The sequence below is a fragment of the Molothrus aeneus genome, chromosome 20 (genome assembly GCF_037042795.1).
Source record: "Molothrus aeneus isolate 106 chromosome 20, BPBGC_Maene_1.0, whole genome shotgun sequence".
Classification (NCBI taxonomy): Eukaryota; Metazoa; Chordata; class Aves; order Passeriformes; family Icteridae; genus Molothrus; species Molothrus aeneus.
Genome location: NC_089665.1, coordinates 6,731,779 through 6,756,143, shown reverse-complemented (window position 1 = coordinate 6,756,143; position 24,365 = coordinate 6,731,779). Strand labels below are relative to the sequence as shown.

The window sequence follows — 24,365 nt, the reverse complement described above, 5'->3', positions numbered from 1 at the left end:
CTTGAGGGGCTGTTTTATAACCTTCCAGGTGTAGGCAGGGGGGGCTGCCCGCCCCGTGCCCTGTGCAGGTTTGGGTGCAGCCTGCCAGCTCAGTGAGGGTAGTTCCTTCCCAGGGGCTGCCCCACAGGCTCATCCCCTGCCAGCTCCATCCTGCCTTCCTCTTTTCACGGGCTGCAGTCCCTCTGGGAATGCTGTGCCCAGTGCTAGGGGAGCTTGTTGGGATCCCTTTTTGCGTTAATGTTGAGATCAGGAATGGCAGCACAGCTGAGGCTGTTTCTGCTCTTGAGTGTGTCTGAGGAGGTGACCCCATGCAGATTATGGTGTGGAGATCTTTTATTTTCCCTGATTAGGCTGCATGTGCCCTGCAGTGGGCTCTTGGCAGCACAGAGCTGGCTCTGCCTGTGCTAAGTGACAGTCAAGAGGAAGGTGTGACCTTCAGGTGTCACCCTGGCTGTGTGATGCTCACTCCAGCTTCACTGACCAGGTCAGTTTAACCCCGGCTGAGTGACAGCCCTGAAGGCACATGGCCCATCTCTAATGGAATGGTCATTTTTAATGCTGGTTGCTGTGGTGATGATGGCCGTGGTGGCCTTAGGGCTGGCTGGTAGGTGACACACAGGGTACAGAGTGATTTGTCTGCCCCAGGGCTCTCAAGTCCCATCCCAGAGAAGCAGCCAGGAGCACATCACTGTGGAATGGGAAGGAGATACCCCACGGGGATGGGTTTGGCTGTGGAGTTTCTCCATTCCCCCTTCTCCCATCCCTCCTGGGATCATCTGGCCCCCTGACCCTGGCCCAGTGAACTCCTGGTGCTTCTCTGCCAGCCCCGGCAGCAGAGCTGGGGCGTCTTGCGAAATCAGCGCCTGCTCCCCGGCTAATGGCACGGGGCTGGAGAAGGAGGCTCTGGCTGCCAAAGGCGGGTTGGGAACAGCATAAACCCTTCAGCCCGAGGAGCCAAGGGCTGACAACCCTCGTGCCTGGTGCTGGGAGCCGAGCTCATCCCGCCCGCCCGGGGGGCCCCAAGCGCGCTCGGGGCCGCGGCGGAGAGCGGCCAAAGGCGGCCACATGGGCGCGGGTGGCTCGGCAAGCAGGCGCAGAGGAAGTGATGCTCCCGGGCCCATCTGCACGGGGAGCGGGAGACGCGCCCCAGCTGGTGCGAGGCCCTGGCAGCCCCAGGAGCTGCCGTCTGTTGGGCTTTACTGCTGTCTACGTTGAAACACGGCTTGGGAAGGACGGGAGGGGGGTCGGTGGCACGGTGCCAGTCCCGGTTCTCCTGGCCTTCTCGTTGCTCTCTCCTCCTCCTCCTCCTCCCCGCTCCCTCCAATGCTTTAAAGTCACATTTCCAGGCCAGACATAGAATTAATCTCTGGGCACTTCACATTGCTGGCAGCGCAAAGCAGGATGTGGGATCTTTTTTTCTCTCTCTCTGCGTCTTGGCTGACTTTTTTACCTCTCGAAGAATTTGGAAGGGCCGTGAGATTCCCCCCACCCCCCCTCGCCTCAGTGCCGTGCAGTTTTTCAGCACGCTGATCACCCTGCTGTGGCTTCACCCTAATAGATTTCATATGCTGACACAGTTGACATCAGTACCAAACTATTTTACATGTGATCTGGTGTATTTCCTGAGGAAATCTGCAAGATATTTATTAAGAACTAATAAAATAAACCTCTCCATGAGCTTTTAGGTAGTTTTCAATTTTTCATGTCTCTCTCGTTTCCTCTTATCAATGAGTTTCTATTTTCTCCCTACTCTCTGACCATTGCACAAGGAAACAAAAATAAATGTTTTAAACCGTTCCTGAATGGACACTGGGAATATTTCTGTAGTGATGTATTAGCAAAGTCGTATTTTTAGGGCTGTATTGTCAAGACTAAAAATATCCCACTGCAGTGCATCCTTTTTATAGGGCTTTGTGTGTGTGTGTGTGTGTGTGTGTGTGTGTGTGTGTGTGCTGAGCGTTGTACAAGTTTGCACCAACGTGCAAAGGTCTTTGTACTACTGCAGCGTTGCCTCCCCATCACAGCTGGACTCCATTAGGCCTTGGAAATTAGTGTAATCCCGGTTAAGAAAGGGGAAAAAAAAAATTAATCAATCTTGCAGAGCCGCATTTCCCCAGCTGAGCCGGGATACCTGCGTGGCAGCCGTGCTCTGGAGGGCTCCAGCAGCCAGTGGTTTTGCCACGGCTTTCCTGCCTCGGAGGGTGTTCCCTGACGGAGAACAGCGGCTCTGCTCTCCCTGCCTCGGGGTTCAGGCAGGATGGGCTGCGGGCTGCAGTCGCCCGGTGGGTTCTGCTCATTTGTCACACCCGGGAACCCCCTGGGGCTGCGTTCTGCTGGCAGGCAGCAGCGTGTATGTGTATGTGTATGTGTAGCAGGGAGCAGGCTGGATGCTTCGCGTTCTCAGAGGGATTTTCTGCCTTCCTGCTATTTGTGTCTCCTTCAATTAGCTGCGATTGGAACGGAGAGAACCAAAGGTGGGCGCCGGGCTGAGAAGCCGCCTCCCCTGTGCGCTGCTTGCAGGGGGACCCCTGTGCCGCGCTGGGAGGCGGCTCAGCCTCTCCGTCACGTGTGATTGATGCAGCCCTTTCCAAACACGATTTCCCCTCCGGCTCGTGTCCGCGGATGCCGGCGTGGAGCCGCGGCCGTCACTCCTGTCCCCAGCAGCAGCAGCCCTGCGTCACAGGTGGTGGGTGCAGCGGCTGACGGGTGCTGACGGCCGGCCCAGCGCCGTGCGCATGGCACACGCGCCGCACTCCCCCTCCATCCCCTCCGTTTACTCACGGGCTCCTTGCCGTAGCTTTCCTGTCTGCTGCTGCTGCCGTCTGGAGAGCCACAGCCTCTCTGCTTCCTGTAGAGCAGTTCAGCGAAAGCAGTAATTAGGGCCTGTAAAAATTTATTTTATTAGCAAGAAGTGTTGGTGGGTAATTGGCCATAATTTGAACCCAGCCAGATTGGAGATTAATAAAAAAAAAAGAATTTCATATACATATATATATATGTATATATAGTAAAAAAAAAGAAAAAAAAATTACAGAGAGATCTTTTTACCAGAAACACCAGGGCTGTGAGCTGGAAACCCTTCCCGAGGCGGGTGGGACGGGACGGGATGGCGGCTGCGGAGAGGGCGGCCGGCAGTGAGCGCCTGTGCTGTACCCGTCCTTGAGGGTGTTTGACACTGGCATGGGAAGAAAGGAAACCTTGTTTTCCAAGAACTCTGCTCTTTCTCAGCTTGATAAGCATTTAAAATAAAAGCTGCACAATTGGAATTGGCAGAGCATCCTCATTCTTTTGTCTGTCTGTTTATTTTTTTCCCCTCATCCCTCGACATGTGTGCTACAGCCCAGGGTTACTACACCCTGTGGAACCACAGGCCTGGAGCTCTGCAGGCGCTCGCTGAGCTCTGCCCACCCCCGGCCTGGCTCTTTGAAGCCTGGCAGAGCAACAGAGATCCAACCCCGACCCTGGCAGCCTCTTGATGGCCAGGGCACTGAAGTCTTTGACAAAACGTGCGTTCTCAGCCCCTTTTGGCTCCCCCTTCGCTCTCAGGGCAGCAAACCCAGGGCTGCGCCTGGAGCCGTAGCAGTGGTTTGGAATCAGGCTGTGACTGCACTATATGGACCCGATGGCTTTGGTATTTATAGGCTTGGTTGGAGCAGCTTGAGCGTGGCCAACGGAGCGGGAGCGGCTTGAGGGCCGACGCTCATCCCGATGGAGGGTGATTGGAGAACTCCCTGCTCCGGGAGGACGGAAGAGCCAAGCCCCTCTGCACACATGTCACGCGCGGTTACTGCCGGTTGAATCACACCAGGGAGTTACTTCAGGCTACTAGCCCTGCTTGTTGCTTTGGTGTGAGTTACTCGGGGCGTTCCTTCAGGTCCGTAGTGCTTGTTTTTTGCTTGGCAGCCTCGGGGCTGGGACCTGGTGTAACCGTTTCCCAAGGAATATTTTTGGTTTGAAAACTGAAGGTCAGCAGTTCGCGAGGGCTGCGCTCGCAGCCAACTCTGCGGTTCGCCTTGTGCCACCGGGCCAGCAGCACTTGAAATCCTGATCAATTGATCTGCAACAATATGAAACCACGAAGGGTGACTGCCAGTTAAAACTCCCTGTCTCGCCCCATTTTCCCCACCCAAAGTGTCTTTCTGCCCATATCCCCTTTCTTGCTGCCTGTCTCCCTCCCTCCCTTTCGGCTGTGTATTGGAGTTTTTGTCTATCTTTTTCCATCTCTCTGTCTCTTTTCATAACAGTTTTTAATAATGTTTTAGTTAGTTCCAGCCTTTTCCCTCAATGGATCCCATTGGAAAATACATTTGAAAGGAAACAGTTATACACTTCCCTTCCTTTGAAACTCTGTTGGCACCTTTTCCAGTGCAGTAAACCATACAACATGGATTTTCAAAGTTTCCAAACACAGACATGCTGGCGTTAAATTTATGAAAAAATATTTTATTCGGCTGTATAGTAACTATGAGTCTCCAAGCTGCTGGTCACAGTGAAATCGAAGCTCGCTTTGGAACTGCAACAGGTTTTCAAATCTCTGCAGGAAACGGCGCTGGAGCCTGCAGCTCCCTCGTGTCCTCCTGCCAGGAGACACAGCAGCAAACAAAAGGGGTGCTGGGGCACCCCATGGCCATCCCACCAACCCCCAGCACAGCCTTCCCTCTGTATGGCCAACGGGAGCTGCAGGGAATATCACAGTTGTGCCAATCCTATCTCAAATCATGGGGGAAAAGAGGAATCTGGCATAAAAGTGTGATGTGTTTGAATGTGGAGGGTTCAGGCTCTTAGCTGCTGAGTGCTCCATCGCCTGTGTGAGCCCGCACGTGCACTGGGAGCCGAGGCTCCGGCTCCATGTGAGTTGTTGGAGCACTGAGATCGTATTTTCTAACAGGGGGGCTCGGATGTTGAACTTCCTGGAATGGTTTCTCTGCGTGCTGTGGGTTTGTGCCTGTGGTCACGGCCCTTCCCACAGGGAATCGCTTGCTCGACACCTGAGAACTCCCTTTGCATGGCACCGCCCGCAGCTAAACTTCTTCCAAATTTCCACAGAAGACCACAGCCCCCATTCACCACCAGAAGTCTGGGTGGTGAATCTGGCTGTATCTTCATGAGGAGCATTTTTAGGGGTTGTTTTCAAACAGAGCAAGCCTCAAAGGCTGTGCCCAGTTGCACTTCAGCCTCCTGTGATAGACAAGGTGATGACAAAGGGATCCCAGGCTCAATTTTCCTGTTGTCCTTTTGCTTGTAAAATTTCTTTCTCTTCTCATGGGAGTTTTCCAGAGAAGCCACTAATTAAGTGCTGTCGTACTCGGTGCCACTTGGGGTGTAGGAAAATCGACAAGATTCAGGTCCAAATAATTGGATGGTGTAAACTCACTGGTGTGTGCTCATATCTTAGGTTTGGGTGCCTCTTGAGCACTGTGTGTGCTCAAATCTTAGGTTTGGGTGCCTTTTTTCATGGTACCGATGGGGAACTGAGCTTAAGGAAAATACCAGATTTTCTAGTCCCTTTTCTGCCCACCTTGAGATGCAAGAAATGGAGTTCTCCTAAAAACAGAAGCCTTCAGGAGCGGCCCTTGATCAAAGCAGAGTTGCTCAGTGTCTGCAAATTCCATCCCCTCTGTGTCACCAGCCAGCCAACAAGTGAGGGACACAAAAATAGCTGAGCACACGCTCTGGGAGGAGTTAGGAGGACTTCTGGATCTCCCTGAAAAGTTCAGGACCAAGGCGAGGAATGGAATCAAGTTCTCCATCTTAATCCCCCAAACCATGACCTTGTCCTGCAGCCCTGAGGCTCATTGAACATGTGCACATTTCAGCACATCAGAACACTCTGCAGGAGGGTCTCTGCTGCCTGTTAGTTTTCTGTGTTGAATGAAAATGGTACCTTGAGGGGAGAAAAAGTGACGTGTCGTTAGGACGGCTTTATGGTGAGTAAGTGCGATGGAGTTGACTTGAAGCTGCATAGATGCCTCCAAGTCTGGTGTTCTGAGACTTTTTTGCATGTGTAGTTTCCATGGTTTTCAGAAAAGCGAGCTCCCCCATGGAACCAGGCTGACCTCATCTGGGATCCTTGGCTGGCACGTGAATCTGGATGCACCACACAAGGCTCTGCCACGGCAGGAATGCTGCACGTGTGGGGCTGGGATCCTCTGGGAGAGCAGCCACTGATGGTGCCAGCAGAGCAGTGAGGGGGCTGGAGAAGGGGCTGCTGTGCTGTGCCTCTCTTGTGCTGCTTCAGCCCCCTTTCCCACCTGCTTTTCCCTCTCCAATGCCTCACCTGGCTTGGTTTATTTTTCTGTCCAAGCAGGTGAACCAGCTGCTGCTTTTGGAGTGGCATGAGAGCTGTCTGACAGTGAGCACCCCGATTTCCATAGGTCCCCACCTTGGCAAAGCAGGATGGAGATGGCAGAAGGCACACCCAGACCCCTCTGCTGTCCCCTGCCAAAATTCTGGTTCCTGCTCCAAGTGTGAAGGTGCTAGGGATTTTGCTGAAATGGTCAAAAGAATTTTTAACTTGAGAAGAACAATATATTTTCCCTAACCTCATTCTGGCAAATGGCTGAACCTTTGTAGTTGAAATTTTCCCAATAAATTTAGCTCGAAGAAAGCTTTTGGCATGAAGGATTGCATCCTAAATGGTTAAAGTTTGGCAAAGTTCTTAGGAACAGAAACCAAGGTCTTATAATGGAAATTGTTAAGTAAGCATCACTGCAGGCAGAGTGGCTGGGCTGTGCCCCTCTTGGTGGGGCGTCCTGGGGCTGGGAGTGCCATTGCCATCAGCCAGGCAGGCTGGAGGGACCAAGCAGGGCTGGAGTGGGAGGTGAGGAGGCAGTTCAGGCTTGCAAGTGTTTGATGCAGACCCTGGGATTTCCTGCTTCCCAAGAGCTGGGAGGAGGGCACGGATTTCACTTCATGTTTTGGCATTTGCTTTGCAAACACTGGGCCCTCAGGAAGCCCTAGGAAGACGAGCAGCAAAGGAGGGAATGTGCTGAAAAGGAAGCTCCACACTTTGCTGTTCCTGCCCCATCAAAGGCTCCTTTCTCTGAATGCTCCTGTCTGCAGGCACTTGCTCTCATGAGCTTTAACTGCAGGCTCTAAGTGCTCACCCAGGTTCACACCCAAGGATGCCAGTTCCAGGCTGTCTGCTCACATTTTGCTGCCAAGGACATGCCCACCTCCAGCAAGAGCTTGGGGGGTGCAAAATGCTGCCTGTTACTTGCTGCTGTTATTTGTCCCTATTTGTAAACTTCCCTCAGGGCTGGAGGAAATCTCTTGGGAAGCTCTGTTCACACCTCCTCCCTGTTGTAAATAACATCTGACACAGTTATGGCTGGGCACACACAGCTCCTGGGGGGATGCTGGTGGCTCTTGCCATGCTGCTGTGTAACCCAGCCAGGCTCCCCAGCTCCTCACTGGCTCTTTTGGTGAGGTTCATAGCTCTGGCATCTTCAAAAACAGCTGACAGATCTGTGCAGACAGAGGATAGGCCATCAGGGGTTTTCTTTTTCCATTCTGCATCACTGCAGTGCCCCTAAAACCCTTTTCCATTTCTATCATCCATGATTTTTCTTCTTTCATTCCCTGTTTCATCTGAACACATCCTGCTTGTGCATTTTATGGCAAATATTCCCTCCACAGGAAGAGACAGCTGGTGCCAGGCTGGTCTGGAGCTATAGATATGCTGATGAGCTGGCATGCCAGCTTGAAGGGACACACTTCCTTATGAGCCAGCCAGGAGTTACATACATTTAGATTTGCCAGCCTTTTAGCTGCCAGACGGGTCAAATTCACGTTGCTGTCAGTTGCTGGCAGCAGAACCTGTGGCTCTGGGGATCTGCTGTGACACTGCTGGCACTTTGCTGTGCCTTTGTCACAAGTGCCAGCGTCAGCTCCCGCGCTCAGAGCGGCTCCAGTGCTCTGGAGGGCAGTGCTGAGAAATGAGAGTTTCTCTGGCAATTCTCCAGGTTTGCCAGCATGGATGAGCCTGGAGGTGCCTCTGCTCCAGCTGTGATGGTCAGGGACTGGCGTGTCTCAGTGCAAATGTGACTAGTGACAACTGGGATGGATGTGCCTCCCCAGGCAGGGGGAGTGTTTCTGACTCTGTATGGGCTGTTCCACATCCCAAACTGACTCCCACAGCCTCGCTGGGGTCAGGGGGGCAGAGCAGGATCCTGCCCTTGCTGGCTGGGTCAAGCACCCCAAGCGTGTAGGGAGAGCTCCAAAGTGCTGCTTAGTGCAAGTGGAAATGGCTTCAATCTGTGTTTTGACTGATGGGTCTTTTCAGGAAATTTCTGAGAATAACATTTCTAAAAATGGCTGCTTCTTTCCACTGATATTTCCTGGAAAAGGCTGTAGTTAATTTTAAACCACTATCCTTTTCCCTTTTCAAGTGGAAATGGCTTTGTGCTTGTCCTCAAGGCTAATGTCATTCTTTCTGACCTAGCTTGGGTTGTGTGGTGGGGAGGGACATTGTGCCATTGCCTCCTCTTGCAGGTCCTGTTGGTCTCCCAGAGCTTCAGAAATTGTGTGTTGGGGTGTTGGGGACACTCTGTGCACGTGTCTGCTTTCCCTGTGCAAATTAATAACTTCTTATTAAGTTAGCATTATTAATAGTCACTTCACAATGATGTTTTTTGTCGTTGACTCCTGGCCAGCCCTGAGTACACAAGAAAGCTGTCCCTAAAGTCATTCCCTAAAGCTTTGTTCATCAGGGTCAGGAAGGATATACTGAGCTGGTTATCGCACCCCAGGTGCAAGGATCCAGCCCTGCCTGGGCTGAGGGATAATCAGAGCCAGAGACAAACTCCTGGATCAGCCAAAGGGAGCTGGCAGCACAGAGCTGTCTGGGGCAGGCAGCCCCTTCGTGTTGGGCAGAGCATGGCTTCCCCTGTGGCTCCTGGGCAGGCTCTCTGCTTCGGGTGGGAATATGTCATTAATTTTTATACCTTCCCCTGTAAACCATCGACCCTTTTTATGATGTCATGAGGGATTCCTTAATTTTGCAGCTGCTTCCTGGTTACGTCAGAGAAGAGCCTCCTGTCCTAGAGCCCAGCGCTGCAGTCCAGGACGGCTGGAAACAAATGAAGTGTTGAATATCTAATGGCTTCCACAGGGAGAGCTGCTCCATCCTCCCCAGGCCCCCGGCATTCCTCACCTCCTAGGCCTCCCTCCTTCCTTCCCTCGGACAAGTCAGGGTTGCAGAGGGAGCTGCAGGCTCCTGGGCGGCCCCAGCTGCTCTGGGAACACGTGCAGCGAGTTCCCCTTGCTGCTGCTGTGACTGAGACCCTCCCAGGACCTTCCTGCCTCTCCACGGGGGGACATCAGTGCAGGGAGGTGGTTTTGGGGGCATCCAGGTTCTTACTAAAATCCTGAGGTTGCTCTGGGAGGGGTCCAGCCCTGTGTGCTGCAGGTGGTGATGTTCAGCTCGGCCACAGTGCTGGAGGGGCTGGAGCTGCCATCCTGTTTGCTCAGAGTGTGGGAGCTTCCTTCCAGGAAAGCTGCCCATCATTCCCAAGGGTAGCAGGCAGGGCTGAGCAGTGCCTGCAGGTTCCCAGGCTCTCTCGGGGGCAGATGAGTGCATGTGTGACTCGCCAGTTCCCAGAGCTGGGAGCGCCAGTGACTCACAGCTCTCCTGCGAGGGGGGTGTTGGGGAAATGCCCCACAGCTGTGAGCATCCCCCTCACTTTTGCTGCTTTATATTCCCGTGGTTGTGTGCGGTCTCCACCAGCCTGGGCCGGCAGCAGGGCTCTCCTCACCCATTTCCTGCAGACAGCCCCACCCCGGGGGGCTGCCCTGTAGCCGTGCCAGGGCTGTGTCTGGCAGGAGGGAGTGACTCACCTCGGGGAAAGCTGTGTCTGCGAGTGAGGGAGCAGAGGAATTGCCTTCAGGTGGTGTCAGCTCCGAGGTGACCCCAGCTCGGGTCTCTTCCCCTCGGGGCAGCAGCCAGCTGGTGAATCAGTTGTCTGTGCCTCCAGAGTTGATGTGCTGACACATCAGGCGGGTGCCTTCGCCCCCAGCCCTGTGCTCACCGAGCTCCTGCAGCTCCTGTGTCCCCTGGCCAGCCCGTTATGTCATCCCTGGGACTGTGGCCATGGAACTGTTCGTTCTTTTGAGTGCCTTCCCATGCAGTCCTTCACCCTGTCACCAGGAAAGGTGGCTTCAGCTGTTGTTCCCTGGGAGCAAAGCACGTCCCAGCCCTGGGATCACCTGCTGCCAGCCCTGCTCTGGGCTTCCCAGCCTGGAGCCACAGCTCAGGTGAGGACAGAGAGGCCAGCATGGAGGCTGTCCCACTGGAGCCCTCCTGACCCTTGGCTGAGGCAGTCTGGTTGCTTCAATCAAAGGAATCTGCTCTCCTTTGAGATTTGTTAGCTGGGATTGTTTTAGCTGTGGAAGGTTCAGCATTCCTTGTGTTTTGTTAGCTGGCATGGGTGGATGGAGGAACATGTCTTCTGCTTGCATGTAAGCTTGGCGGTTCCTGTGGCTCCTTTCCACCCAAACTGGGGGCAAACTCAGAGCAGAACAGCTGGGGGCCCTCACTCCCAGCCCCTGCCCCGTGCCTGTGAGCAGCCCACGTGTCCTGTGCTGGCTGTGCCCCGATTGTCCCTCGCAGGATTTCCTTCAGCACATGGCACTGGAGCAGCCACCAGAAGCTTCCTCCAGCAAATCCCTCTCCTCGTGGGCGGCTGCCCCTTGCTCTTTTCCCATTCCCATTTCCTGTGGTTGGTCGTGCTGCCCTAATAAAGCTTTGGCACTGCTGTTTTGCACACCCTAGTGGGAGAGGGGATGTGTTTATCACTTTTCCTGGAGATTATCTGTTTAAGCACTCTCTGACAGTTACAATAACAAGGGCAGCGCGTTGTGTTTCCCAGCAAAAGGACACTCTCTGCTGAAAGATGTATAGCACTAATTAGAAATACATAACATCCGGCCACATGGCAGCCTTCTCCCGGCCGCTCCATTTCCTGAGCTCAGACGACTTTGACGACAGTTGGTTTATGTTTTCCATGAATATAACGTTCTCAGAGAAACACTAATTTCTCCCCGCTACAAAAGTTCCCTTTTCTCTCTGCCTCTCACCCTCTCCCCCATGGAACAGGTAGATTTATGGCTGCAGGAGTGCTGGGTCGGGCTCTGCTGCGGGCTGGGTGGGAGCAGAGCCCACAGAGCCCGGGAGGATCCAGGTAGGAGCTTGCAGAGGGCGCTGCAGCTGCTGATCCACCCAGCTCCCTGCAATCCCTGCAGGAAACTGCCTCCTGCTAGGAAAACAGAGCAGACCTCAGCTGGGGAAAAAACCCTCTTCCCTACATGCAAGGAAACAGGAGGACTCCTCTTCTTGATCTTCAGAAAAACCAGTCACTGGTTCCCAGTTGCTTTTGCTCTCTTCTTGCAGTCTGATGCTCATCAGCTCCCATTTTTTCCGTCCCATCCCTCTCCCTCTCTCACCCTTGGGCTCTGCTTCAGAGCCTGGGTCCAATCTCCAGCTCAGGCACTCATACAAGGACATTTTTACAGAAGTCCCCACCTGCTGGATAGGAGCAGGGCAGTTGCTCTGCTGCCTGTAACACAGGTGAAGGGAGGTAGGAAGATGGAGCTTGCTCAGGAAGGTGAAATCTTAGCAGGTTTTAACCTTTGAAAGGAATTCCTGTTAAGTATGGAAAACCTGGTGTCTTTCAGATGTTTATAGCTTGGCTAAGTGTGGACAGATTTCTAGTAGGACGGGAAAACTCTCTGTTAAAAAGGTTATTCTGCAGCAAAATCTCAGATCCTTGTTCCAGGATTTACAGTTGCTAGATTAGCTGAAGGAAAAGGTTGTAAGTGTTTTTTTACAAACAGGGGTAAGCCACTATCTTGTTTCCTAGCCTCATTCTCACAAGTGGCTGAGCTGTTTTGGCTGAAGATTTCCAGGAGAATTCAGGCTGACACAGGCACCTAGCATGGAAACTTCAGCAAAGTCTGGGCCAGCTAGAAAAAGGGCCTGACAAGTGGCGAGTGTCAGTCAGGGTGCTCAGAACTGCTGCAGCTCGTGTCCTGCTGCCAGTCTGGCCTCCAGAGCCCTGACCTTCACAGGGGCCTGCAGGGCTCTGCAGGGCTCTCATTTATTTTTCTGGTGCAGAAAGACAGATCTTTGAGGAAAATTCAGCCTGTGAAGTGTGGGGTAGTGTAAGTCAGTTATTTCAAAGTGTTTGGTGACTGCTTTAAAATGCTCTGCCTGCTCCTTCCTAGCCCCATGCAGTGTTCCACAGACTGGACTTCTGCTGATGTTGATGTGGGGCTACAAGTGGTCGAGAAACAGCTCCAGCCTAAGGAAACTCCCCACAGGAGGCATTTTAGGCCAGCTCAGCTGGCTGCAGCGTGGCTCCAGGGGCTGTGTGTTGGTACAGCAGCACAGACAGGGCTGTGCATTTACCCCGAGTCAGTCTTGGCTGCCAGTGCAGGAGCCCTGACCTTGTGGTTGTGGTTTAACAAGCAGTTATTGAGGCAGCAGTGCCAGCTTTGCCCACCTGCCTCTGCACCCACGCAGCACCTCTGAAGGCAGTGGCACAGCTGAGAGGTGACATTTGTGAGCCTGCTGAGCACTGGTGTTCTCAGAGCTGAGAGGTGACGTGACAGGAGCTGTTTATCCAGGGCTGGCATTAACAGGGACGTTTGCTGGCTTACAAGGGGAGAAAGGTGGAGGAGGAATGTGTTGTGGTTGGTGGTGTTGGATGATTTCCTGTGGAGTGTCGCTGCTGTGGCTGCTGGTGGCACAGAGGAGCCACCTCAGAGCTTGTAACCCCGTGGCCCCTTCCTTTGTGTGTGATTTCTTTCCACAGTTGCCTGACACCTCCATGGTGTGCCCCAGCTGTGCAGCAAGGCTGGGTGTGAATTGGGAGGGTTATCTGATTACAGCCCCATTTGGGGTTTCAGGGGAGGAAGTGGAATAGATTTGTGGCAGCTTTAGCTGTTGGGGTGCCATTGATGCCACTTGAAGTCTCTGTCACTGAGCTTTTGGAGGCAGCCTGCGGGGGTAGGGTGCAGGGTTGCCTGTGGACCTGACACATATTGTGCTTCGCCTGCACCCGCTGTGGATCTGGGGAAACACATCTGGGAATTAGAGGTTGCCCTGACTTGGGCAGTCAGAGTCTCTCTGCCTGCTCTTGTTGGTCTGGGGCAGCCTGTATCTCCATTTTTACAAGTGCTGTGCAACTGCAGGGACAGAAATGACCTAAGGGTCACTCCAGCCTCCAAAAACATCTCTTTTCCAATAAGTTTGTGTCTTACTGTGCATTAGCAGCAGCACAGATGTAATTACCAGCTCAGCTCAGAAGTAACGGTGCCCTGTGGGCTCCAGAGCAGATTTGTTGCTCCTGCCCTCACTTCAGCATATTTTGTACAAAATGTTTTCCTCTTAGTGCCAGGGTAGGCTCAGACACTGAGTGGGTCCAGAGGGTTGGTTTCCTTATTGCCCATCACTCAAAACATTTTACAAGTTTCTGTTTAAACACCCCAAGTGCTTTGCCCTTTGATTGTCCCCTCACCTTGTCTGTCTCCTGTGGCAGGGGTAGCCTGGGGTTTGTCCCCACATCCTCTGTTAGCCCTGGCCACTGGCTCCCAGCTCAGGGCAAGCCAAAGCTCCCAACCTCCCGAGGAAAGTGGTGAAAAGGCACAGAGAGAAAGTTTCTCCTGATTTATGGTGCTTTCCTCTTTTGTCCTACAATTAAGCTCTTAAGAGCCTTTGCTGGTGCATGCTCAGGGGTCTTGAACAAGCACCCACCTGGATGTTTGTCATTCTCTGCTGGAGGAGCCTCCTGGGAATGAGGCTGATGAGCTCATCTGGTGAATGAACTTTCAGGACTGGGGGAGTTTTGTGCATTTTATGAGTTTAATGATGAGCTGACAACACCCATGGTAGCTGAGCTGGAGCTGTGTGACAGCAGCCCTTCAGTGTGGGTGTCCTAATGCTCTTACCTGCACAGTGGGCAGCTTTGCAGGCTGTACCAGGGCTGAGCAGTGTTGGGGTACATCGGGGCACCTTTATGAGCTGGTGGGCACATGGTTCATGTTTGCAGCAGCACGAGATGTTTGATGGACAGCTGTACCTGCCACAGCTCAAGTGCAGGAGACTTTTTAGTGTATTTTGGCTGTTAAATGTTGTGTGGGGAACTTGTAGCCTGCAGCAAGAGCTGCTGGTGGCAGTGGGAAGGGCTGGGACCAAGCCTGGCCACAGCCACCACAGAGCACTGGTCCAGCTTTTGCAGCCAGTCTCTGAAATACACCCTGAAATATGGGATGCTCATCACCTTCACCATCCCAAGCACTGAAGCAGATGTTTTAAGCTTTGCCTGTTTTGGAGGGGGTCAGGATGTGGCTTTTGCACCAGCTTAGTTTGGGGGGCTCACTGTGAGTGCAGTGCCTGGAGTCCTGGGGGCTGCCCACTCAAAGTGTGGGAGTCCATGCTGAAATGCCCAGAGATTTTCACCACCCAGGGGACTTGCCAGACTCAGGTTTGGCAGCTGGACCACCGTGGTCTTGTTGTGTGTCCATTTAAGACAAGAAGGGAAGACTCTCACAGCATCTCATCCGAGTGCAGCGGGAGGGAGTGCAGGGAAGATGACTGCAATTTCTTGGACTGGACTGTGGCCAGAGCACTGGGACTAACACTCTTAATTGTGGGAAAGGCTTCATGAAAGAGATTTACTGTCCCAGAGTGGTCACATCTTTAGTTTTATGTTTCCTCCAAAAGCTGACAGCCCCTGTAGTACAGCACTTCCTACCATTGCTCTGCCACACCAGCTCAGCCTGGCTCTGTGAGCAAGGCACCCTCTTTCAGCTACCAGGTGCTTTTCGTGCTACCCTGGGTTGCCCTCCACACTGGGTGCTGAACTCCCTGACAGCTGTAAGAACTGTCAATCCAGCCTTCAGATGTTCCTCCCTATTTTTCCTGTATTTTCTTGGTGCGTTCTTGTCTTTTTTTGGATGTTTTTAACCTCCCACCCCACTCCTCTGAAATGATCTGTCCTTAAAACCCCACTGTTTAATCTGTGCATCTCAGGTGTTTTGCTAGCCCCTGCTTAAATGTGGTCTCAGTGTCTTGCTCTAATCCTCTTGCTGTTTGCTCAGAATCCCTGCTCTGCCACATCTGGGCAGTTGAGCTCCCCACAGCTCCCTGCTGACGTGTGGCTGGTGCTGATGTCTCCAGCAGAGGTGCCTGGGAGCCGGGGGGCTCTGGGGGCTCTCCCTTCTTTACTCAGCCCTGGGGCTTCACTCACCCATTCAGAGTCAGTAGCTGTTTGTAGAAATCCTCTGCCTGGCTTGGGGAGCAGTTCTCTGATGCTGCAGTAAACCAGGGAGGAGCATCCTGCACAGAGCAAACAGCACTGATGGGTAGAACCCAGTAAATGTGTGGGTTCTCCCCAGCCAGCCACTCCCTCACATCCTGGGAGGATGTGGACGAGGAGTAGAGGGAGTTGGGAGGGCAGAGGCTTCCCTTAAGGCTTAAACCCCTCGTGAGAGCTCTGGGGCAGGCTGGCATGTCCCAGGCACTGCTGGCCTCCCCAGCCTAACCCAGGCTGGCTCCAGGCAGTTCCCTCGAGCCAGCTCCCCGCTGCTCTCAGCAGCCTCAGAAGTGGTTTCTGGCTGGGTGTAGATGTGCTGGGGGGATTTGCTCTCACTCTGAGCCAGCTCTCTTTGGAAGAGCTGTGGTCGTGTGGCATCTCCTTGAGTAACAGTTCCAATTAAGCTCTCTTGACAAGCTGTTGTGTGACTGTGAAACTAATGGGAGGAGCCCCCTCCTCAGCTGCTGAGGTTAAAACTCCAGCAGGGACAGAGATCAAACATGCAGCTAATTACCCTTTTAACACTTAAACATCCCCTCCTCCTCAGGGGAAGGCATCAGCCCCAGCAGCAGCTTCTGTGCTGGGAGCCCTGAGTGCCAGCGTGGTCCTGGCTGGCTCAGCACATGCCATGGGGTTGGGCATGGTGTGGGCAGGGGGGCTGCAGCCTCTTCCCACTCCAGAGCAGCCACTCACCACCTCTTTCCTCCCTACATGGAACAATTGTGTCTGGGACAGGTGTAGATTAGGGAATTGCTCACCCCTACCCCTCGTGGGATGCAGAAAGGGAGGCAGTGAAGGTGAAACCAGGTGTGACCCAAACCCTCTGTGTCTCCTAGAGTGCATCTCTGAGGATTGCCGCTCCGTCATCCAGGAACAGGCCACGGCCCTGGGGCTCTCCATGTTTGCCCTCTTGGTGAGGAGGTGCACCAGCCTGCTGAGGGAATGCATGCCAGGTAAGGGCTTAGCAGCAGGGTCCTTGCAGGGGCCCATGACACAGCCTGGTGGGGGTCAGGCTGGTTTTTACATCCCTTCCTGTCTCTTGGGGTCTTAGGATTCTCCTCCAGCATCCCAAGCTCTGCCCAGGTTTTAGCTAGATCAGCTGCAGGAAAGCCCCTGGTGTGTGCAGACAGAAATGTTTGGAAGAAAGGGATAGACTGAGGCCATGCTTTCTGCCAGCAACTGGGAAACTTCCAAAAACTGGGACCTGGGAATCCTGTCTCTGTGATTGGTGCAGTGGCACCCTGCTGCCCTCAATAAAAGGGATCACAAACACCCTGGCTTGCCCTGCAGGGCAGTCCATGGAGGGAGAACAGATCTGTCTTTGTGCTTGCTGTGGGTTGTGGCTGTTCCCTTGTGCGTCCCAGGCTGGGATGTTGGGATCTGTGTCATACTTTCCCAGTCCCTGCCTGAGCCTGGCTGTGGTGAGCTGCCTCAGCTCTCACGTCTTCTATTTGCAGTTCAGCCACAAGAGATGGAGCAGGAGGATGAGGAGGACGACATCAAGGTCTCTGCCTTGCCCCAGGACCTGAAGGAGCTGCTCCCCAGTGTGAAGGTTTGGTCGGACTGGATGCTTGGCCACCCGGACACCTGGAATCCTCCTCCAACAGCTCTTGAGCTCCCCAAACAGTACGTGCACCCTCTGGTTTCTGCTCCCTCCCTGAGCTCCTCGTGCCACCCTTCCCCTTTGCTCATGCTTTACTGCTGGCTGTGGCACCATGACCTGAGCACCCAGGCAAGGCCCACTGCCCAGGGAATGTTGGGAATCTGTCACCCTTGGTGACACAGTGACCTCTTCGTTGATGTGTGAGTGGGGCTGGAGGGTGCCTGCTGGCTGCCCTATGTTTCCATATGTTAGAAGATGGCTTATGAGGTGGATTTTTACTTTCTGCTTAGGATGTGCATCTGGTTTTGTTGGGATCCCCTTCCTTTAGGTGTTCTGCTGGCCCAGCCAGCTGGATGGGCAGGGTCCTTCTCTGGACCAGAGGGAACTCCATTTCCAGCATAAGCATTTCATTGCCTTTTTTTTGACTGAGTCAGACCAACCTTGCTTGGGCTGGGCTAGCCTGGAGCAGCTTGCCTGTTCCTGGAGCTCCAAAAGTCACCTCCCCTCTACTTCAGAAACCGCTTGTCCCTACCCTACAACACCCAAAAGGGTTAATTTTCTAAACTGGCCGATTTCAGCCCATTAGTCCATAATGCGGACTAGGCAATTTGCATATTTTTGGACAGAAAATTGAGCGAAGGGGCCAAGTATGGAGTATGCAAACGGCATCTGAGCATGCTCCGTAGCTGCCTTCCCGCAGGATTTTCCATCTGCCTCCGGTACTCCGGATCCAGAGCCTGAAATCACGTCTTACTGTTAATCCAAAGGAGCCAGAACCCTGGGTGATGGGAAGGAGCATTAAGAGTAATCCAGCAAAGTGGCTTAACCATTAATGGGTCCCCTCTCCGTGCGTCAGGTCCAGTCCTGCTCTCCTGGTTTATTGCCTCTTACTCCAGTTCTTTTTCATTTGGCTGAGGAAATGGAAATCTCACACAGGAAGTTCTGGGCCTCATTTTGTGGAGATGGAGTCTGTTTTCTGTTTGTCGGCTGCTCGGTGTGGGACCGCTGCCTGCTCATGTGAACTGCTGCCCATCTTTGGGCAGGAACTCAAACTGGGATCCATCACGTGAGCCTGGCTGCACCAATCCCCCCTTCCCCTCGCAGGGAGCGCCGAGCCCTTGGCCAGGGCCAGCCTCAAGATGGAATTTCTGATTGGCTTCACTCAGCCAGCGCTCGGCGCCTGCCCTGGGACCAGCTGCTCCCCCTCCTGTGGGGCACAGGGCTGTGACAATGTCCCCCTGGGGTGATGGAGCAGGTGCAGGCTCCTGTTTGCCCCTTGGGGTGGGAGAAGGTGGTGGCGGTGGCAGCCCAGCCCAGGGCTCTTGGAGGAGTGGTGGGCATAGACTGGGGGCTCTACTCCACAAGATCCTGATGTGTTCAGTGGAGGAATGAGTATCTCTTGTCTTGCTTGGCCGTTCCATGGAGGGGTGTCCCTCTTGTCCCACTGTGCCCATCCTGTCCCCCATGTTGGCTCCCAGCTCCTCCCCTCTGGTGCTGTTTGACTCTCATGGAGAATCTGCCTTAGCCATGCTGCTCTTCCAGCCCAGACCTCTTGTATGGATGGGTGTTGGTGGTCCAGGACTCTGGGACAGCAGTGGTTGAGCTTCCATGGAGATGCAGGTAGTGATGAACAGCAGGGAGCCAGCTCTGCTCTTGGGCATGACCTGGAATTTGCAACATTTGCCCTGGGGATAGGAAAAGAAAAGGAGAGCACTGGGTTAGTGTTTCAGTTCTCTATTGACACAAGCCTGCTGGCTGCCCTGGGGCTCTTCAGGAACCAGGTAGAGCCACCGAGTCCAAGGGTTTAGATAGGAACAGCTTCAAAGGAGTTTAGAAGTAAAACATGGGTCAGAGCAGCAGGCGTGGTGGAGTAAGCCAAGGTTTATGGGCAGGGTGAGCTCAGGAGCAGGGAGAGCACGTGAGGAGCAAGTGCAGATGCCAAGTTAGAGCTGAGTGAGGGGCCTAGGTCACGTCACACATGCTCCTGCCTCTGGGATGTGCTGTGAGATCCACCACTGCCAACAGAGAAGCTGGTTGGATACTCTTAAACCACTTTCCTTGCCTCTTGTGATGGCATGGGCACAGAGGAAGGATGTAGAAATCCCCTAAAGCACAGCAGCGCCCTGCAGAGAATGCCTTGAATGTGCTAAAGCTTCTGGAAAAAACAGGCCTTGTACCCACCTGGAAGCCCACTCAGAGCCCAGAGCTCGCATCAAAGTGCAGCTCATCCAGGGCCAGAATGCTGGGCTGGGCTCGTGGCCAGCAGGGCAGCTTGGCAGGGCTCGGCCGGAGCTTTGGGCTGGGGCTGTGTGTCCCAAGGCCTCTCTTGCCATGTTTGCAATCGCTCCTTCTTCATATGGGAGAGAGCTGGGGGACTTTGAGAACGTCTAAACTCAGCCCAGCTGTGGCAGTTGGTTTATTGCTTTCAGCTGGTACTTGAACCCGGGTCCTGGTCTTGGAGTCTTTCCCAGGTTTAATCCCCGGAGCTTTCTCTGCAGCTGTATGACACTGCGCTGACCCCGAATGAGGATAGGAAAATAGAAACGGTGCCAAGCCAGAGTCTCTTTTTCATTTGGAGTCTGGCTGTCTGCCCATGACCAGGGTTACATAATGGGAAACATAGCTGGGGCTCTGGAGAGCCCGCGTTTCACCACGCTGCCCAGACCTTCGCGTTCTGATGCTATATATCTTCCTAATTGTAGCTCGGATGCATTTATCACACTGCTGGATTTGAGTCCTTACAATAAAAAAAAAAAAAAAGAAAAAATAGGCTAAAAAAAAAAGCAAAACCAACCCCACACCAAATTCCTCAGCTCGCTGCTTTCCCCCCTTGGACAGAGGCGGAGGGAAAGGTGTGAGGGGTGAGCACTGCTGAAAGCCAGCAGATGGATGTGAGCCATGCAGGAGTGGGCTCTGTGGAGTGGGATGAGAGGCTCTGGAGGCTGTGTCTTCAGGGTCCTTTTTCTTGGTGGGAGCTTGGGAATGAACCCTGCTTCCTGGCAGGCAGCCTCTCCCTACCTGGGGGCTCAGCAGTCTTGAATTCAACCCAAGCGAGAAGCTGCATCTTTCCCCAAATCCACCCTTCTTCTTGGTCTGGTGCACTCCTGCAGATCCTGGCCACACTGCATGGTCATCACGGCTCAGGGGATGCTCTGGAACAGATTTTCAGTTGTTGGACTTCCTAACTACCTCTCTGTGTGAATTTGAGAGGTGAAAGGTGTCCTTCCTATTTTGGAAGAGGTGCTCAGCGAGCTTTCCATGACTCTTTCCTCATGTCTTTCCAGAATAGGAGCTAAACTTAACCTTGGACATCTCTGCTTCAGTGCCTCAGGAATTGTGTCTCTGAACCAGGTGTTGCCAGGTCTCCTAGCAGCAAGCAGCTGTCACTTCTGTATCTTAAAATTAATTTCTGTCTTCATGTTTCATGGCAAACCTTGTGTCGAGTTCTCTGCAGGTGGTGGTTTGAGGCAGTTGGAGAAGCATCTTTCAGACCAGATGTCCCCTGGAGTGAATTGCAGAGATTGGGCTGTAAAAGCAGGGATTCTGGGGAAAAGGGAGCAGGGTGGCTCCCCTAAGACACTTTTGGGACATGTGGCTGGGAAGAAGGTGAAGAGGGCTGGACAGAGCTGCTCCTTGCTATGTTCTGTTGCCACAATTAATCCACTGCTAAATGAAGCACAAGGACTGATGGGGAAGCCACTGACTAGATACTGCTGCAGGGCTGACCCTGGCAAATCCATGCTCCTTCCATACGGGGCCAAGGGCCTCTCAGTTTGTGGAGACTGTCTGCAAGCATTTAAAAATGGTTAATTTAAACCAAGTATTAAATTAAATCCAAAAGCTGTGAGCACATTCTAGAGCTTACCTTCCCAGAGAGATGTGCCAGATCGCTCTCATCACTTCGCTCTTGCGGAGAAGTGTCACTGAGATGGCAGCTCCCACTGGGAGGGATGGACAGAGTCTTGCACAGGGGTGCCAAGACATTGCTGGAGTTTGCTGGAGACTAAATGGAAAATCCCTTTTGCAGATCCCATCCTCAGTAACTCTGGCCACCAGAGTTTCCCTATCGAGACATCAAAGCCGGGATTCAGAGGTGTCTCAGTAGTGTAAACCTGGCTGAGATTGGAGATAAAGTCAACCAAAGGAGAAGCTAAAAGTCTCTGTGGAGAAGGGGGCTGTGGCAAAGCAGGGGCTGTCTGGGAGGAGACTGCACCTCTCCTGGGTAAAGGAGCTCAAAAGGTGAGTTCCTGGGAGAGGAATGGATTTATGGATGCCTGGCTGGCCAAAGGGATTGTGTGCAGTGCAGAGTAGGGGAAATCACTGATGCACAGGGGCTGTGAGCACCTCATCCTGCTCTGTCTGTGCTCAGACCAGGGCTGCTGAAGGCCTTTGGGGAAAACCCCCATGGCCAACCCTTTTTACTCCTTGCAAGGGAGCCACTTTTAGTTCAGCTTCCCGTGGTCCAGGAGAGAGGAAAGGCAGGAGGAGGAGGAGGATGCAGAGCAGCTCATCCTGTGGGCACTGGGAGCCAGCAGTGCCCAGCCCCGGGAGCAGCAGCCCGAGGCGTTTGCCATCTGCACGGCAGCGCTGGGAACACAATGCAGGGCTTCTTCTGCGCCGCGCTTCCCGGGTTTGTGCTGCAGCTGTGCAGTTTGGATGTTAGTGTTTAAACAAGCTGGTATTACACAGGAAATGGCCACCTCCACAGGCCCCCGCAGGCTTGTAACGTGGGGTCATTGTGCTTGATATTAATCACCAGGCAGCGCGCGCCCCCGGTGAGGATGGCGGCGCCCCGCGCCGGGATTTGGTGAGCATCAGGCTCGCCCTGGCATCCTCTGCTCTCTCCATGCTTTGCTGTGTGCTTTTTGCCTTGTGGTGATGCCCATCTGGGCATTATCTCTGCCAGGAGCCCTCCCCAGCCTCTCCAGGGCGGCGCTCAGCCCCGGGGCTGTGGTCCAGCTCACTGCACACTCACGCAGCTCTCGCCGCTGCCTGGCTGGGCCGTGTCCGTCGGCGTTGCAGCTGGGCTGTGCTCACACTGACAGCTACATTAAACCTGGAATCCTGAGGCAATAAAAAAGAAATTAACTCTTATTTTTTTTTCCTGTCCTAGTGGAATAAGCAAATGTAAATGTGTCTGTGGGGAAGCGAATGAACCCCCGTTCCGAGGAAAGACCTCGCGCTCACCCCCTTCTCGCTTCCTCGGTTAAAAGCTCTGGGAGCCTCGTCCCCGTACCTGGAGCTGCGTGCCTGGGCTCGGTGTCAGTAATTCGGGGCCTCCCTCCGCACAGGGACGGTGAAGCCGTGGCACTGTGCATGCACAGAGCTTCCAGAAACTTGGAGCTGCCTGGGCTCTGCACAGAGGCTCCGGCACTGCTGTATCGTGGGGGTGACATAAGCCAGAAATGCTTGGGGGTGGCCGTGAAGTGGTCCTGGGCAGAGGCAGTGGGGAGAAGGAGGCTGACAGGGCTCACAAGTGTTGTGTGACCTTCCAGGGCAAGTGCATGTCCCAGCAGGAGATTCCCAGGGCCGTAGGTGTCAGTGGGAGCCGTTTGTCCTCGCTGGCTTTGCCAGCAGTGGCAGCTGGTGAATGATGTTGGTGGTGGCAGTGATGGGAGATGAGCTGCAGAGGAGGAGGGGGTGGCAAAAAATGGTCAGAATTGATCTCTGCAGTGCTGCCTCTGCCATCACAGGAGAAAACCAGGGAAAAACGCCAACACTCCTTCTTTCTTGGCTTTCTGAAGGCTCTGCAGGGTGCTGCTGGGGTAGCAGTGCAGTGAGAGCTGGCTACCCAGGGAGCCAGCACAGTCTGAGGTTTGACTGAAGCGAGCCCAGGGTGGGAATCTGTCACGTCCAGGGCAAATGGGAGATGTGGCAAGGCACTGTCAAGCTGTAGGTGAAGGATGAAGTGACAGGGGCTGCTCTCACACTCAGGAGTGGTGAGGGGTGCCCTGCCTGGCAGTGCTGCTGAGGGAGAGAGGAAAGGGAACTGCTAGGCTGGGTGCCTGCAGGGGCATTAGCAGTGCCAGCTCAGTGACTGTTCCTGTGGCATTTTTCTGACGTTGGATGCCAAGCCCTGTGGAGGGAGATGCTCCCTGTACTTTATCTGTGCTGATACTCCTGCCACCACCACCCTGGCCCTGCAGTGAATCCTAGTCCAGCCCAGCATCCTGCCACTGCCCTCTGCCTCCCTCTCCCCCTCACTGTCATCATCATCCCCTGCCTGCAGCCCTGTTTTTTGGGAATATGGGCGAGCTCTCTACAATGTGTTTCTTTCCCTTCTCCTCCACCATGGCCCCATACACCTGGCTGTCCCAGCTCCCTGGAAATGTCCCCTGCATCTCTGCCTGTCCCCAACACCCCAGTGCTCTCATTCCCCGGCAGTTTTGGGCACTTTTCCCATTCCTCTCCCTGCTGATGCCTCTGCATCTCCTTCATCCCAGCGAGCCCTCGTGGCCGTGGGGCCCCACCAGTGCTATGTGACTGGCCTCAGGCAGCCAAGCCCAGTTGCCAGCAGGGCACTGGGGGAGGCTGAGCCTCCCAAGCCCTGTGCATCTCCCATGGGCAGAGCTGCCTTGGAGGTGGCCCAGAGCAGCCCTATCACATCCGGTGCTTGTCTCTGCAGCCTGGGCCGGAGGATAAACTATCAGGGCTGTGGGGCAGTGGATCATTCCTCTTATTATTTTCTTCTTTTGCAGATAGGGGTCGTGGAAAGTTCAGTTCCTTTTAACCCTCGCAGCTCTGTTTATTTTCCAGCTGGTAGCACAAACGCAGCGTTTCCCATTACATCACAAAGGGCCTCGGACAGATCCCTCCAAAAAACGTGTTGCAACTGTTTATTTTTTTCCATATTTAAACATTTCTGACAGCCAGACCTGGCTGAGCCAAGCGATGGAGCTTTGTGAATGAACCCAGCTCCTGGTGTCTGTGACCAGAGGGTTTTGAAGGACCTCTCCTCCTTTGCAGGACGTGGGCTAGGGCTGGCTCAGGGACGTGGGCGACTCTGCCTTACATGTGTGCTGATTATGTGCCGGGCTTTGATTAATGGCTCCTCATTCTGCCTGGCTCCCAGGACGCTCTTGAAAACAAGATGTTTCATTTCAGTGTGCTTTCCTGGTACATTGATTCCCGTAAATAACCCAGTGCAGACTCTGTCCACCTGGAGCAGTTCAAAGAGCAGGGGGCCTCCCTCCAGCCCTGGGCTGCCTTGGCCCGCACCGGTCACTGCTGCACCCCTGGGGATGCTGGATTCCCTCTGCTTTTCTCCAGAGGTGTGGGCTGGAGGAGCAGCCTACCAGAAGCATATCAGCCCCAGTTTCCCCTATTTCCTACTTAAATCCCAGTTCACATCTTAAAAAACCCCCAATCTGAGTGTTTGTAGAAACAGGAGGGGGGAAATGCAGTGCAAGGCAGCCTGGTCAGCTGTAGTGCCCCCATGCTTGTTGCTT

The 24,365-nt window shown here is 53.8% G+C and overlaps 1 protein-coding gene across 2 annotated transcripts in view; it reads left to right on the top strand.

Moving 5' to 3' along the window:
• Positions 1-24,365, top strand: part of SMG6 (SMG6 nonsense mediated mRNA decay factor) — a 105,359-nt gene that overhangs the window by 34,601 nt on the left and 46,393 nt on the right. For both annotated transcript variants that reach the window (XM_066563612.1, XM_066563611.1), the window contains exons 11-12: positions 16,151-16,267; positions 16,772-16,940. In XM_066563612.1, the coding sequence (XP_066419709.1) occupies positions 16,151-16,267; positions 16,772-16,940 (286 nt within the window). The remainder of the gene's footprint in view (positions 1-16,150; positions 16,268-16,771; positions 16,941-24,365) is intronic.